General features: G+C 45.9%; 1 protein-coding gene across 3 annotated transcripts in view; it reads left to right on the forward strand.

Moving 5' to 3' along the window:
* The window catches only part of ABCB9 (ATP-binding cassette, sub-family B (MDR/TAP), member 9), a 49,791-nt gene extending 41,307 nt beyond the window's left edge, over positions 1-8,484 (forward strand). For all 3 annotated transcript variants that reach the window (XM_006865377.1, XM_006865379.1, XM_006865378.1), the window contains 3 exons: positions 3,399-3,558; positions 7,713-7,849; positions 8,224-8,484. In XM_006865377.1, the coding sequence (XP_006865439.1) occupies positions 3,399-3,558; positions 7,713-7,849; positions 8,224-8,484 (558 nt within the window). The remainder of the gene's footprint in view (positions 1-3,398; positions 3,559-7,712; positions 7,850-8,223) is intronic.
* The last annotated feature ends 8,417 nt before the right edge of the window (positions 8,485-16,901 follow it).

The raw sequence follows: 16,901 nt of genomic DNA on the forward strand, positions 1-16,901 counted from the left end.
TATTTTGGTATTTTTTATGCTTTCTGATTGCCTCCAGGTAGATGTGATCAGGAAATGGGCTTCCCTTTTCACTCTTCTTTTTGAGAAATTTCAAGATGCCACTGTTGGTTGTTTTGATGTAACTTAGGATTTAATTTTTGGCCTGTTTCCTTTTTTGTCTGCCTGTCCCACTCCACAATCCCCGTTCAGGCCTTTTTTGTAGTTATAAACAGTTCAGGGCTGGATGTGGCCATTTGGTTTTAAGTGAAACTGTCTCTTTAAATTTAGAGGAGATCTGTGCGCATATGTAGCAGAACCCTCCAAGGGTGGAGCTGGGGTGTCCATTAGCTCAAGCACCCCTATAGTCACCAGAATGGAAGTGCCCAGACAGCAAGGGACCAATGAACAGATACCAAAAGAAAAGAATGTCCACACCTCTATCTCTGAGGCTCTGCCAGGCATCCGTGGCCGCTCCGATCCTTTCCCCACGTGGTCTCACCCAAGATGGCGGCTCCTGGAGCAGCTGAGTGTCCCGTCTAGAAAGCAATAGATTTTTTGCTTCTGCTACAAATTCTCCTAGCTGTGAGCCTTCCAGCCTTCTAAATATTCTTTTCTACGTGGTTCAGAGTTCTGGGACCATCCCCTGAGCCTGCTTGGTCCTATATTCTGTGTTGTTTCTGGCGGAGCTCCTTACTACACTTCCATCCAATCTGCCATCTTGTTTGTTCCCCACACATCCTACTCTTGATGGATGTTTGGTTTGTTTCCCAAACTGGCAAAGCTGCTATGGAAGTTCTTGTCCGGGTCTCTGCAGGGTTTCTCCTTAGTGTAAAATAGCTCATTGATAGAGGATGTAGATCTTCCTTATTGGTGACCACCACAGCCATTTTCTAAGGTGGTCATACCAATTTTGCAGTGGATCAAAGTTCCAGCTGTCCCACCATCCTGCCAACACTTTGTCAGCTTGGAATTTTTGCCAATTGGTGAGCATGTCATGGTGGCTCAGTATGGTTTTAAATTGCATTTCCCTGATGACTATAAAGATATTAAGCCCCACAGATGTTGACACTTTTTAGAAATCATCAGTCACCTTACACGCTTGGTTTTGTTGGTTTGACTTAGGGTCACGATCTAAGGGGTGATTCAGTCAGTTGGCCACTTGCACTTCTGAAAGTTTGTGTTCTGCCTACTCGTTTGGTGAGTACTATCTTGGGTCTTTGGACCAGCAGAGAAAGAAAGAAACTCAAGAATCAGACAAGGGTCTGGGCTGCAGGATTCATTGTCTTCTTAAACTTAGTCTCCTGTACTGTGAGACAAGAACACGTGGTACCCAGCTATCACTTCTTTTCTTAAAAGACATTTTTTGTTGCAAATTGAGTAGAGTTTTACAGAGCAGATCATCAGGTTTACATTCAACAGATCATACACTTCATTGCATCTCAATGACTACAGTCCCCTTCATGTATCCTCACTTACCCTACCTCCTCTCTGTGTTTGTTTTCATTCCTCCTTCTCCTCCATCACTTCTGAGTTTTGTCCTTGAGTAAATGCTGTGCTTTTGATCTCGAACGATTTAATATTTATGGTGTGTATACCTACCTAATGTTGATCCTGCTATAGACTTGTCTGTTGCTTGCTTAAAAATTGAGTCACGAGGATGAGTTCAGTTCCAGACCTGAAGGGTGAGCAAGAACCATAGTTTCAGGGCTTAGCTACCACATCTGGTCAGGGACACAACTGGTGTAATTCTGATAAAAAGGGAGAAAAATGTGGAACAGAACTTGAGATTGTTAAAGAATCTTGGCTTCCTTGAGATACTCTTTAAACCTTGAAGTGAAACTATCCCCTGAAGTCATCTTTTAAACTAAATAACCAGTTAGCTGAGAAAGTAAAAACATCACCCACGAATGCTGTACTCTGTTAAAAAATCATCAACATGCGACCAAATGGATGTTACTTGAAAGGTTAGGGGACAGGGAGACAAAGTTAACAGGAATAGAATGTGTAGAACAGAAAAAAACGTCACTGGCGATGCATGTGAAGACCGTAACCAATGTCGTGATCGTCCTGTGTTGAGTCATTAGATCATTGAATACAAGCAGGGTTGTTTTTGGTTTTTCCTTTCGTTTCTTTTTTGTGTGGCCTTTCCCTTAATAAGGAGCCCTTGGGGTACTGTGGGTTATTTGTTGGGGTCAAACCCAAGCAGCTGCACTGTGGAAGGAAGGTGAGGCTGTCAGCTCCTGTAAAGATTTGCAGTCTCAGAAACCCAAAAAAGCAGTCCTATCTGCTCTGTTCTACAGGGCGCTAAGAGTCAGAATCAAGTTAATGGCAGTGAGCTTCTCCCTCATGGGAGTCAGCTTTGCTGTGTATACTTTCACCAAAAATACAATTTGTTGTTGTTGTTAAGTGCCATGGAGTCATTGCGACTCCTAGCAACCCTGTTTTGAGTTTCCAAGGCTTTAAATCTTCACAGGAGTAGAAAGTCTCATCTTTCTTCCATGGAGCAGGTGGTGGGCTTGAACCATAGACCTTGTGATTCACAGCCCAGTGCTTATCATATGGAGCCACTAGGCTCCAAAAAAATACATTTAAGAGGAGGGAAAAAGATAACTCCTTTTCAGGTGTTTATGGGCCATTTAGAGATCCCCTTTTGTGAATATCTCCTCTTTATTATTAATTTAAAATTTTCTTAAATACCAACTATATTCCTATTTTTAGTGAATTTCAGAACTATAAAATCTGACATCCCGTGCACCTTGCTCTTTGAATTTCATCCCACACAGTTGGCCAGCATGAGCAGCTTATTAAATATCCTTTCCAACTTCTTCCTTGCTTTTCTATAAATATACCAATATGTGAAGACATACAAAATTTTTCAACAAAAACTGAATCATGCTATATATGTATATTGATCTGCATGTTGATTGTAGGGAGTGCAATGCAATTATTTAATCACTTCCCAACTTACGGACAACTAGGTTCTTTCTGGTGAAAAAAAAAAAAAAGCACAAAACAATTTTAAAATATTTTTGTTGTTAATATAGTTGCACTGACATGTTCCCTGCTTTCATTTTTGTCCGTAGGGTTTCTAGAAGGGGACCCAGGTCTGAAGGTCCTTTGAGTCGTCCTCTTAGAAGGGCAGGCAGCAGCCGGGGGTTTGGAGTGTATTTGGGGGTTGCGTACCTGTGATTTGGAGGCTGCTATGGCCACAGGCCACTGAGCCAGCCTCCCTGTCTAAGGAGGTAGAGACCGGGCACACATCCAGGGCTCTGCTGTTGTAGCAGACGGGGCAGGCATGCAGCAGCCTGGCAACCACCCTGCCTCCCCAGGACCTGATGAGGTGCTAGCAAGGCCGACACTGGCAAGGTTCCTGATCTGCCCATGCGTCCAGCTCCTCATGCCCTCCTCCATCTTTGCAGATCTCCCTGGTGAGCCAGGAGCCTGTGCTGTTTGCCCGCTCTATCAGAGACAACATTGCCTACGGCCTGCCTGAGGGGACATTTGCGGACGTGATAGAGGCCTCAAAGAAAGCCAATGCTCATGACTTCATCAAGGAGCTCCACGATCGCTACGACACAGGTACACACCCAGGAGACTGCCCGCCACCTGTCCCCTCTGCCAGCCAACTGTCCTGTCATGTGTCATTAATGAAACAAGAAAAATCAGACCTTTTCATTAAAAAATTAATGGAAATCAGTCAGACTGGGAAAGTGTCAAGAGAGTAAAATGACGGTGTTACCAATACTAACCGTGTGTGATCTTAACACCAGCACTGAGCTGGATGGAGTCAGCAGAACATCCATTCAATACAGGCCGCCTGTGCAAAAAGTGTGGGTTCGGTTCCATCCACTGTAATGAAGCGAATATTGCAATCAAGTGGGTCACACGGATTTTGGGATTTCCCGGTGCATAGAGAAAAAATTAGGTAGATACGGGACTGCATCTATATACTGCATAATAGCATGATGACAAAATTTGAAATAGTATGAAAATGCTCAAAATGTACATAGACACGAAGTGTGCCTCTGCTACTCTACTGAGAAAACGGCGCCAGTAGATTTGCTCGATTCAGGGTTGTCATCAACCAGTCATTTAAAAAAAAGAACCAAATACAGTAATTTGCCCAGCACAATAAAATGAGGTGTAGATGACTTATGACATACACCAAAATAATAATAATAATAAAGGTTGATCATTAGCACAGAATTGGTTTTGAGGCAAAAATTGCTAAGGAGTCTGATCTATCTTCCCATCTTGCTAACCCAGAGTACCAAACTCAAATACATTGTCACCGAATCAGTTCCAAGTCATGGTGACACACTTTGTAGGGTTGGTGAGACTTCAGCTCTTTGTGGAAGCAAACGGCTGCATCATTCTCCCATAGAGTGGCTGGTGGTAGGTTCAAACCACTGACCTTTTGGTTCATAGCTGTGTGCTTTAACCACTGTACCCCCAGGCCTTCTTTAACTCAGAGTTGGAACTTAGTATTGTATCATTTTAAAAAACTGTATCCTTTTAAGGATACCATAAAATGTATCCTTTTAAGGAACACAATTTAGAGACATTTCTTCATTCACAATGTCATACAACCACCACCACCCCTATCTAGTTACAGAACATTGTTGCATTTTTAAATTGATCTCTTAAACTCTCCTCACATGGTCTAAACAGAGAAGTTTTATTCCATCTCCCTATCTGCAATCTTAGTTTCCCCTTGCCCCCACCAAAACAGCTTTAATTCGTCTCTTATATAACTTATTGGAGCTTCTTTATGTGAATATGAATACATATTTTTATCCCGCTTAGGCTGGAGAAGGATATCATGTTTGGTAAGGTGGAGGATCAGAGTAAAAGAGGAAGACCCCCCAGTGAGATGGATTGGCCAAGTGGCAGCATCGATGGGCTCAAGTGTGGCATCAGTTGTGAGGTTGGCCCAAGACCTGGCAGTGTTTCGTCCTGCTGTGCATAGGGTCGCTATGAGTTGGTACCGACTTGATGGCACCTAACAACAACAACAACTCTTTTACAGAAAATTTAAAGTAGCAGCATAGTCACACTATTTACACTTGGCTTCCTGCCCCCACCCCAACCCAGGATGCTGTGATCTGACCATGTGTATTCATGGGGAGCTGCTTCGGTCCTTTTTCACAGCTATGTAGTATTCCAGTGTCTGCCATCATTTATCCAACACATAGAGGATTTTTTTCACATCCCTGTTGATGGACATTTCAGCGCTTTTCCATTTTTTTCAGTAATAGTGCTGTGAGTCGTACACACCTCGTACCCGTGGTAGTGTGTGTGGGAGAAAGCCGATCTGTAGGAAAAAAACACTGAGATGCAGGCTTATGTGCTTGTCGCATGATAAAAGCCCCTGGATGGGGCACACAATGAACGTGCTTGGCTGGACTCTACCCAGCTGCACTTGAGAAGAAAATCCTGGCAATTTACTTCCAAACAACCAGCCATTGAAAACCCTGTGGAGCATAGATCACTTTTGACACCAGGAGTTGGAATTGACTGGTAGGCAATGGTTTTGTTTTGTTTTTCTAAGTTTTTATTGTGAAGTGAGTGAAAGTTTACAGGGCAGATCATCAGTTTTACACTCAACAAATCATACACCTTATTTCATTACAATGATTATAGTGCCCTCCACGTACCATCAGTTAACAGTATTTCTCTCTACTCATTTTAGCTCTTTTTTTTTTAAACACTCAGGCATATATAATAATTTTTATTCTACATGTCTGCCTCTTGGCCACCAGCTCTCAGTCCCTCTCTTCCCATGAATCTAGAGCCCTCAGCTGCTCCCTCTCTCCACGTCCCCATCTCTGCCTCTATCTCTGGTGTTGCTGCTTCTCTGGATAAGGTCCTACATTCTGCTTGTGCGCTTCTCCCTTGATGGTCCTAGGGTCTTCTGTTTCTGTACTGTAAGATTAACGATTCCCCTGTTTTTGTTACAGAACTTCTACTTTTACAATTGTGACAGTCACAATTAGTCATGATAACAGTTACTATTGAAGCATAAGAATCTTATCCCCATCAGTGGGGACTCTACCTTCTGTCACACACTCTTAAACTAAACTCCCTCTTGAAACTTTGTAAGCCAGTCACTTCGTGCCATTATCACCCCCCATTTTAGGTAGTCAATTTCTAAGTTTCCTGTCCCTATCTACCCTGTATACAGAGTGGATAGCATTGATACTTGGTGTGAAGACTCCTTCCCTTTCTGTGGTATTTAGAGTTACTTCCTCCAATGTGTATAGGTCAAGTTCATCAATATGTAGCAATTTACCCTTGTTTTCTTTATCCAAAAAAAAACAATTAAAAAAAATTTTTTTAAAAACTTCCTATAGTTGAGTTTTGATTATCAAGCCATCGAGGCTAGGTCAAATGGGTACTATCTGCAAGTTTGGGTGTTCTTGTGCATCTCCCCTCACTTCATATCAGCTGGATGCTTTACTCTCAGCTCTAGCCCTCTGTGGCTATGATCTTGTCCATGGGCTCAGGTGTCCCCAGGTTTCACCCCACTTTGGACCAACCAGCCTTTACTCCTCTCTCTCTCATCTCCAGGTCAATAGGAGTCTATGGAACATGGTTGAACTCAGCCCGTTTCTTCATTGCTGCCTTTCCCCCTCTTCCACTCACCAGTAGACCAATGTGGTCATCAGCAAGCTTACATGCCTGCTCATGTGTTCCCTTTGAGTTTCAGTCTTAGAGGGGGGTTTGTCCTGAGGGAACTTAATTGCTTGCCTTGATGGCTTCCCGGTGAACAACATACTTATTCTTGTAGTAGCCAGTCATACTGCCGTTTTTGTTTTGTTTTTTTCCTGATGATCTTTCTTTGAAGATGCATCTTCTGTTGCTCTAGCTGTTCCAGGCTGGTCTGCTTGTCCTTTCTAGTGGGGATGTCCCACCTCAGAAGGTTCTAGATGGGACTCAGGATTCCACCTAAGGTCCTATACTCTGCAAAGGCTCCACAAGAGGCCTATTTCACTGGGCAAGTTCTAGAACCCCATTTAGGTATTCCAATCAGTTATAGGCTGAAGACGGGCTTACAAGCTTTCTATAATCATGTTTCCCAACATTCCTTTCTATCCCACTCAAGTGTCTATTTTACAATAGTAGGCAAGGGAAACTAATATTCATAAGACACTCAAACATCTTAGTATTATTTCCCCTCTTCAGATTATGCCTCAATCCCTGTATTACCTTGTTGTTCCAAGGTTGAGCATGCATCACTATTTACCTCTGTTCTGTTTAGCCCATGCTAACCTGTCTCAGTGTTCCCGTGTCTACCTTGTTCTTCTACTCCCACCCACAAGGCAATGGTTTTGTTGTGTACTTTGAACTGCTACTGGTCTAGTGTTTGGCTAAACATCCAGGGGCACTGCAGCTGAGTCGACACAGACCAGCCCTCACCGGCTTACACAGGGCGCACTGATACAGCCCTGTTACTGTACGGAAGCTGTCGGACTTGCCCCCAAAGCACATGCACCGCAACCAGAGGAGCAGGTCTGTTTCTCCACAGCCACACCTGCAATGTATATTAACAACTTTGGGGTTTTGACACATGAATGATGACAAATGGTATCCCGGTGTAGTCTTCATTTGCATGCCTCTTACTGGCAAGGGAGGGAGGCTATGTTTTCCTGCCTGCGTAGTTGGCAGTTTTCTGGAAAGTGGTCCCCTCCCTGTGGTTCCTGCTAACCTTGCGGCTCTGCCTTGCCCCACAGAAACCGGTGAGAGGGGTGCCCAGCTGTCGGGTGGCCAGAAGCAGCGTGTGGCCTTGGCTCGTGCTCTGGTGCGAAAGCCGCCTGTCCTCATTCTGGACGAAGCCACCAGTGCCCTAGATGCCGAGAGCGAGTATCTGGTGAGTGTGTGTGTGTTGGGGACTGATGCCAGAGTCCCCATATTCAGCTGATGGGTGCCAGGAAGGGCTTAGAGATGGCCAGAGGGCCCTCCTCAATCATCCACTTTCTGGGGTTATTGGTGGGAGTTTCCTTGGGGAACGAGAGGGCATAGAGTTGTAGTCTGAGAATCTGGTAACCTGAGTGAGACAGCTCAGTGCTGTCTGTAGATAGCTGGCTAGCTCCATCCGTGCACAGGCTCATTTGTTCATGACGTGGTCCTGTCCTAGCTGATCCCTCACTTCACGAATGGGGACACCAGGTGTGGGAAGCACTGGAGTTGGGCCATGGTTGGGGTGAGGGTGGCAGCGTGTGAGCCAGGTGCGTATCCCTGCAGATCCAACAAGCCATCCACGACAACCTGCAGAAGCGCACGATGCTCATCATCACACATCGACTGAGCACGGTGAAGCAGGCACACCACATCGTGGTGCTGGACAAGGGCCGTGTGGTTCAGCAGGGCACCCACCAGGAGCTGATAGCCCAGGGCGGCCTCTACGCCAGGCTGCTGCAGCGGCAGATGCTGAAGCTTGAACCCGCCACGGACTACACACCCAGCCACAAGGAGTCGCCTGCCAATGGTGGCCACAAGGCCTGATCCGCAGCCCTGCCTTCCCCTACCTCCCCCTGATCCTCTGGGGTGGCAGAGGCCCCTGTGCCCACCTGGCAGACCTGTCCACAGGGCCACAGCAGCTGCAGCTGCCTTGTGAGCCCAGGCCCCGGTGGAGGACCACCTGTCATACCCTGTGTATCACTGCTTCTTGCATTGTGCCCTGGTCCCCACCCTGGTTCCCCTACTGCCATGATCCATTCCCTCCACCTGGGCCATGGGGATACCGTGGGCCCTCTATCTGGCCCCTAACTGGCCTCTTCCAGGCCTACCTTTTTAAATTCAGATCCAACCAAGTTTTTCACAGCTTGGTTCCATGGCCCCAGCCAGTTCTTGGGTTTTAGAACCGTTTTTCTGTTGATCAGTCACAGTGGGCAGGTTCTCTCAGATGTTCTGGAAACTTCTAGGTCAGGAGTGAACCTCCCTCCTAATAGCCTGGGGTGGGGGACCAAGGGAAAAGTGGGCTTCTACCCTTTGCCCCTCTGAGGGCCTTGGGGGTGGGGCAGGGGAGGGATGTTTGTCCTCACCCCAGCTCAGTGAGTTGGGACAGTGTGGGCAGGGGGAGTAGGCAGGTGCCTCTCTGGCAAATCGGAAGCCAGTCACACTGTGAATCACTACAACCTTAACTAGGGGAAGGGAGTGAGGGGCTGGCCAGGCCTCGAGGGCCCAGCCTGCAGTTTGTGCTGTAGCCCTGCAGCCCTGTTTGCACCTCCCCCACCCTATCCCTGACTGGCAGCACCCTCCCTGCCCACCCGCCCGCTCTGTTGTGTGGAGACCCTGAGAACATTCTCCAGCTGCAAACTCTTCTCCGTCCGATGGATAGACAATGGTCAAGCCTGGGCCTGACTTTCTGGGGGTTGCAAGCTGTTGAGAAAACCCAGTCAATAAAGTGTACTACCTCTGACCTCTGACCCCTGACCTCTACCTGGCCCGCTGTCTATGGGTTCTGTCTGTCGTTTGTCATCCTAGGAAAGTGACTATGAGTGGCTTTGTACCATCTGGTAGAGAAGTAGTTAAGGAGTGTTGGCTGTGCAGTGATTAAGCACTTGGATACTGGTAACCTAGAGGTTGGCGGTTCAAACCCACCAGTCACTCCACTTTACCAGTCTGTTCCTGTAACAACTCAGCCTTGGAAATGCCATAAAGTAGTTCTGTTCTGTCCTCTAGGGTCACTGTGAGTTGGCGTGGACTCAACGGTAGTGGCCTTGAGTTTGGTACAGATGGTTAAGCTGCTAACCAAAAGATTGGCAGCTCTGTGGGAGAAAAGAACGGGCAGTCTGCTGTCATAAATGACTGCCTTGGAAACCTTGCGGCGGGCCAGTTCTCTGTCCTCCAGGGTCACTACGGATCAGAAGCAATGGGAAGGAACAGTATCACAGAGAAGCATTTGGATGTTTCACTGCAGGAAGAGTCCCGCTCCATGTCAGCCACAGCCCCTTGCCTACCAAGCAAACAGACCAGAAACCCAGATCGTGGCCAACTGCGCAGGGGCTTGGACTAGCATTGAGCGTCTACCCCTCCAGATCCCCCGGACTTCCTCCCTGAAGAAGCTGCCATGAGCTTTAACTTGGGTGTCACAGGGAGAACATGCCCAGGCTCCAGGTGGAATCTGATCCGAGAGGTACCCTAAACATCCTCACAATCCTTCTTGAGACCTTTTTCTACATGTTTATACACATGAGTCTGAAGCTCAGAGAGTTTAATTCACTTACCCTAGGCCACACAGCCAAGACCCCATAAAAATCACAAGCTCAAGAGGAAAATACTTTATCTGAACTCTGGGTATGAGTATACACTATCCCATAATTATAAAAGTCAAAACCAAAATGCTGTGTGGTCTTAACAGAATATCTAAGTGAGTTAAACTCACTGAGGCCTCTCCCTTTGCTAGTCTTTCTCCCTCTCTGGGCCTTGATGTACTCATCTGTAAATGGGGCTGTGTTAGAAAGCCACAGGGGAGAGATTGAGCCTCCTGTCTCAGCGCATCTGTTCACAGAGGTGAAGGAGGTGGTCTTTGGGAGGAGGATTATGAGTCTCCTATTGCTGCCGTAACAAACTACTACAGACTTGACAGCTTACAACAATAGAAATGTGTTACTGCATAGTTCTGGAGACATCCACAGCCGAGGTGTTGGCAGGGCTTTAGTGAATTCTTCCTTGCCTCTTCAGTGTCTGTGACCCCTGGTGTCCTTGGCTTTTGATTACATCACTCCATTCTCTGCTGTCGTCTTCCCTGTGAGTGTGAAATCTCTGTTTTCTCTTCTAAGAACACTTAGCACTGGGCTCAGGGACTGCCTTCACCCAGGATTTTGAGACCCTTAATTTCATCTGCAAAGGACACCTTCTCCAAACAAGGCTCCATCCACAGCTTCAGGGGACTTTCTTTGTCCTGTGTAATGCTGAACCCCTGGCTTTGCCCTGGCTCAAGAAAGGACTTCCATTTGGGTTTTGGGAGTTAACTGTTCAGAGGCCAAGCAAGGAGGGCCAAGTTTGGGTCGACTTGGCAGGCCCTTTGTCATTTCGCTCAGCTCTCCCCTGCCAAATATTTCCCCAAGCATCTAAGTGCACTTGGCATCAATTCCAGACACCTTCCCACGGCTGGCCACAGGGTCCATACCTACATTTCCGGCATCGACCTTCATGTTCTGTCTCTGCTCCAGCCATACTGGTTTCTTCCTCCTACGTTTTGAGCTAGCCAAGCTCTTCTAGCTGCTGAACCTTTGCACTGGTGGTTCTTTTTGCCAGATACCCTCTTTCCTTCCATTCCTTTCACAGTTGGCTCCACTTTCTTCTTCTTTTTGAGAGAAAAGATTCACATGCAGTTGTAAGAAATAACGCCAAGGCTGTGCCCTTTTTCCTCTGCCAAGCATCACAACAGGATATAAACACATGAACAGTCTAGGATTCCGGATTCCCTCCTGCTGCCCTTTTCTGGCCACAAGCACTTCCACTCCCATTCCTAATCTCAGTGCTCCATGTCCATGTTTTTGTTATTTCAAGAATGCTACATAAATACACAGCAACCGTCTTAAGATTGGTTGTATGCTTCTATATTCTTAACAAAAAATAGGTGAAAGTTCACACGCAAATTACAATGTTTATCTAAATTGATCCATGCTATTAGGTACAATTTTTTCTCTTTTTTGTAAGTTGCCTTCCCCGTCACCAAAGTTAATCTGTGTCTGTTCTTTAGTAATTTAGCTTCACATTTTGTTGAAGAAAGGTTTCTGTAATTTTGTATCAGTAGGTTTTTACTTGACTTCATATTTCAAAGTGTCTTCATTTACCTTGGTGGGGTTGTGCTGACTTCAGCCTTACTTGGGATCCCCTTTCCCATTACCTAAAGTAACAAGTGAGACCCCTCTTCTTCACTCCCATGTATTTGTCTTTATGTTATTGATGTATTTCACTCAACATAATGTTCTGCAGATACGTTCATGCTATTATAAGGTGTTTTGTGGACTCAACTGTTCTTCATTGTTGAGTAGTATTCCATTGTATGTGCGAAACTCATTTATCCATTCATCCATTGATGGGCACTTAGGTTGTTTACCAGCTTTTCGAAATTTTGAATAATGCTGTAATGAACACATATACATATTGTTGTTGTTGTTAAGTGCCAGCGAGTCAGTTCTGACTCTTAACGACCCTGCATAGGGTTTCCAAGGAACAGCTAGTGGGTTTGAACTGCCGACCTTGTGGTTCATAGTTCGATGCGGACTCTGCAGGCCACACCAGAAGTGGTGTTCTGTGCCCTCTGATTGGTTCAAACTCATAGTGACCTCGAGCCCAACAGCATAAAGCATTGCCCCCGTGCACCATACTCACAATCAGTGATCTGTTCAAGCCCAGTTTTACAGCCTCTGTGTTACTCCATCTCATTGAGGGTCTTCCTCTTTTTTTGCTGCTCCTCCACATATATATGTCTGTTTAGGTCTCAGCTAGGATGTATATGTAGGAGTGAGATTGCTGGCTCCTAAGGGTCGGCCATAGTTGTTTGTTTTCTGTTTTTTGGTCATTGCCGTTTTTGTAGGGGGTGAGATGATATCTCACTGTAGTCTTTATTTACATTTGAGAACAGCAGTTAGCACGGTGATGTTTAGTATGTTCGCAGCGTTTATAAGCATCACTGCGTCTGTCACTATTGTTGCCATTAGTTCTGACTCCTAGGGTCCCTGGATATGCAGAATAGAACTGCGTCATAGGGTTTTCAAGCCTGTGACTTCCAGAAGCAGATCACAGGCCTTACTCTCGAGGTCTCTCTGGGTAAGTTTAAACTGCCAACGTTTCAGTCCGTAGCCGAAGGCTCACCATGTGCCACCCAGGAACCCCCACCGTTACCTAGTTCAGAATATTTTTCTTACCTTGAAAGTAAACTTTATACCATTAGAAGGCACTGCCATTCCTAATGGAACCCTGGTACCATAGGAGGTTAAGTGTCGGACTGCTAACCTCAAAGGTGGCTGTTCAAACCCGGCAGTGGGAAAAAAGACTTATAGTCTCAGAAACCTTAAGAAGCACCCCTGCACTGTTCTATAGGATTTCTACGAGTTGGAATTGATTGCATGGCCCCCTGGCGACCACTCATCTATTTTCTATGTCTTTATGTCTGCCTGTTTTAATTTTATAGACGTGGGACTATACAAATATATAGCCTTCTGTGTCTGTGTGTGGAACATACAATGATAGAGGTAATTTACTTACATTAATGAATACACACAAGACAAGATCAAATGTTCTTCGACCCATACATATGTATATAGAGTTTAAAAACATCTGGAAAGATATAAATTCAATTCGTATTGAAATTTGAATCAAGTGACTGGAGGCAGAGACGTTGCAAGCATATTCAATACTTTACTTCTTAAGATAGGAGCCCTGGTAGCGCAAAGGTTAACTAGTCAGCTGCTGACCAAAAGGTCAGTGATTAGAAACCACCAGTAGATCCACAGGAGCCACTGTTCTGTGAAGATGACAGTCTAGAAAACCACGTAGGGCAGTTCCCCTCTGTCACACGGGGTTTCTAATCGTTAGAATCGACTTCAGGGTACCCAGCAACGACCTCATAAAAATACAAACAAACCAAAAGCTAATAGGACAAAATGTTTGCAGTGATGGTTTCTGGGTAGCAGGCATACGTGTGTGTGATACTGTTGCGGGAGGGGAAACTCTCAACACAAAAGAAACAAAACTAATCCTCCGTCAAGCTGACGTGGCCCTGGAAGACTTCCTGGGAGAGGCATGAGGTCGCTGTCCTGACTTGTGCTGACTGATAGCCAGGTCATCAGGTCAAGGATCTTGGCCAGACCTGAGCTGCGCTGTGCTTGCCTCCCCTCCTCCTCCCTCAGAACCTCCGCTCGGTCTTCCTGTCCATCACCTGCCAGTCCTGGAGTTCTAGGAAATTCTACAGAGAAGGGACTCTGGAATTGCCCCGACTGAGGTAACTGATTTCTGGCCTTGGTAGGAGACGTTGCTATAAATTTAAATAATAACTCAAAAAAATATCTTTAGCTTTTTTGTTTTTACTTAAAAAAAAGAAAAATTAAGGCGAAGTTAAAATTACCTAAAATGCAGCATGGTAGTGTGAACAGTTCAGTGATGTCTAGGACATTCACAGTTGCACCACTGTCGTCCCAAAGTAATATAGAACATTGTCCCCCTCACCCCCCAGTAAAACCTACTCCACAGTCATGCTTTGTCTGCCACCCTCCACTCTCCCCAGCCCTGGCACCCACTCACCCACTTGCTATCCAATATCTTGTAATTTTAGTTTCCACAAATTTTAAGAAACTCTCTCCTATGCGGTCCTTCATGATTTCTTTTAACTTTTATTTTTTAATGAGTCTCATTTCCCCCCTTTACAATTGTTGTTACATACAGCAACACCTGGTCAACCTATGGCAGTTCATTGCCCCAAGCTTCCAATTCCTCACTGACCCACTGTCCATGCTGCAGGCATGGACTTCACATGGCCAGTCTTTACATCCTGATGAAGCACATCAGCAAGAAACTCCCGCTTCCGCTCCATACCCATCCTGTGGAGAAGCCACAGATATCACCTCATCTCCTGGTGAAAATGTTGGCTCCTGGAAGCCCAGAGTTGAGTGGACCCCTGCTCTAAGGAATAAGCACAGGCTTGGGGCCGCAGAAACTTCATCCTCACTCAGAGAGACCAGGGCGTGGACTCTGTAACTTTTTTTAAAAAGCACTTTTGTTATTTCCTTTTATCTGCATCACCAACCTGAAATGTCAGTATGAGGATGGGTAATCGGTGATGGTGATGATATTCATTCAGTGAGTCCTCACAGGTCTATGGTGGAGTCCTGGTGTGGCACTGTAGGAAAAACACTGGACTGCTAACTGCAAGGTCAGTGGTTTAAACCCACTGGCCACTCCTCCAAAACCCCAAACAGACAGGGCCAGTATGAATCAGAACGGACTGGAAGGCACTTAATAACAACAACAACTGCTATTATTAACAATACCACTGAGGTTGAGTAACTAGCCCGTAGTCACACAGCTAATAAGTGGGGGAGCTGGGACTTGAACCAGGCAACCTGAACTCCTGAACTTCAAGTCAGAACCCTAACCACTCTACTATGCTAGCCTTGTTGTTGTAAGGTGCCGTTGAGTCAGTTCCGACCCATAATGACCCTGTATAGGGTTTCCAAAGAGCAGCTGGTGAGCTTGAACCGCCAACCTTGCAGTTCAAACGGCTTTGCAGTCTGACGCATTAACCCACAGCACCACACCAGGATTCCATGCTAGCCTGAGTTTATGCAAATACACAATTCCCCACCCCAAACCTGTCACCTTTGTCTTTTATTCCTCAGTGGTGAGTCACTAGGGAGGTTCCAATTCTGCCCAGAAGGGCTGGGGATTACCCAGGAGATAAACTTGTTGAGTCACCAGCAGGGAAGGACTAACAGACACCAACTTCAATAGAGTCCCTTCACCGGCTTTCATTCTTTCCTGAGACAGGAGGAAGTTGTACATTTCAGCAGTGGAGTCACCTGGGGATGGTCCTCGCCCTGACTTCAGATGGCTGTGCATCACTGGTCGCTCCAGCTCTTTCTTACCTTTGACAACCTGAAAGCAGTCATTCTGCAAATGCCTACTGAGCACCTACTGGGTACCAGGTACATTGCCAGGCTCCAGGGTCGTGGTGGTAAATTAGAGGTACAAGATCACCTGCATTCTGACGAATAATAAATCCTAAATGCAAAGATGAGCGAGAATTCCCACTTGAGTTGAAGGGGGGGGGGGACGGGGGGGAAATGGTCTGAGCACATGACCTGAGATGACCCCCCCCCCCACGTGATGGGGAGGGACCACCGGGGGTGTCTGGAGGAAGGATGGTCCTGGCAATACTTTGCTAGTTCTTGAAACCACTAAGCATGAGTCAGCACATGACCCAGCAGTTTTACTCCTAGGTCTTGGCCCAAAAGCAGTAACAATGAGTCCACACAGAAACTTATATACAAATGTTCACAACAGCACTAGTCCCAGTAGCTTAAAACTGGAAACAACCCAGATGTTCATGAGCTAATGAATCATGCATACTATGACATGAATGAGCCTCAGAAACATTATACTCAGTGAAACAAGCCAGACACTAAAGGCCACATTAGTGCTGTAGGATCAGCACTAGACTGCTAACCACAAGGTTGGCAGTTCAAACCCACTCCACTTGCTCCTGGAAAACTCTATACAGGGTCACTATGAATCAGAAATGACTTGACAGCACTTAAGAACAATAAAAGTCCACACATGTGTCATCCTTGTCATTGTTAGGTGCCACTGAGTTGGTTCCAACAGAACAAAAAACTGCCTGGTGCCGTACCCTCCTCACAATTCTTGTATTGTGTGAGTCCGTTGTTGAAGCCACTGTGTTGAGAGTGTACCTCTTTTTTGCTGATCCTCTTACTTTACCAAACATGATGTCCTTCCCTAGGGATTTTGATAATATGACCAAAGCACTTGAAATATCACCATCTTTGGAGTCCTGGTGTGGCACTGTGGGTTAATGAGCTGGACTGCAAAGTTGGTTTGAACCGCAAGGTCAGTGGTTCAAGCTCATCAGTTGTTTCTCAGAAATCCCATACAGGGTCGCAATGGGTCGGAACCAAGTGGACGGCACTTAACAACAACAACATCGCTATCTTTGCTTCTTTGGAGCAATCTGGCGGTACTTTTCTAGGCCAGATGTATTCATTCTTCTGGTTGTTGTCGTTAAGTGCCACCAGCCCACAGCGCCACATGAGGACTCCAATGAGCTCTGGTAGCGTGGTGGCTTACAAGATGGACGGATAACCTCAAGGTTGGTAGTTTAAATCTACCATTCACTCAGTGGGAGAAAGAAGAAGCTTTCTGCTTCTATAAAGATTTATAGTCTTGAAAAACCT

This window comes from Chrysochloris asiatica, unplaced genomic scaffold (genome assembly GCF_000296735.1).
Source record: "Chrysochloris asiatica unplaced genomic scaffold, ChrAsi1.0 scaffold00078, whole genome shotgun sequence".
Classification (NCBI taxonomy): Eukaryota; Metazoa; Chordata; class Mammalia; order Afrosoricida; family Chrysochloridae; genus Chrysochloris; species Chrysochloris asiatica.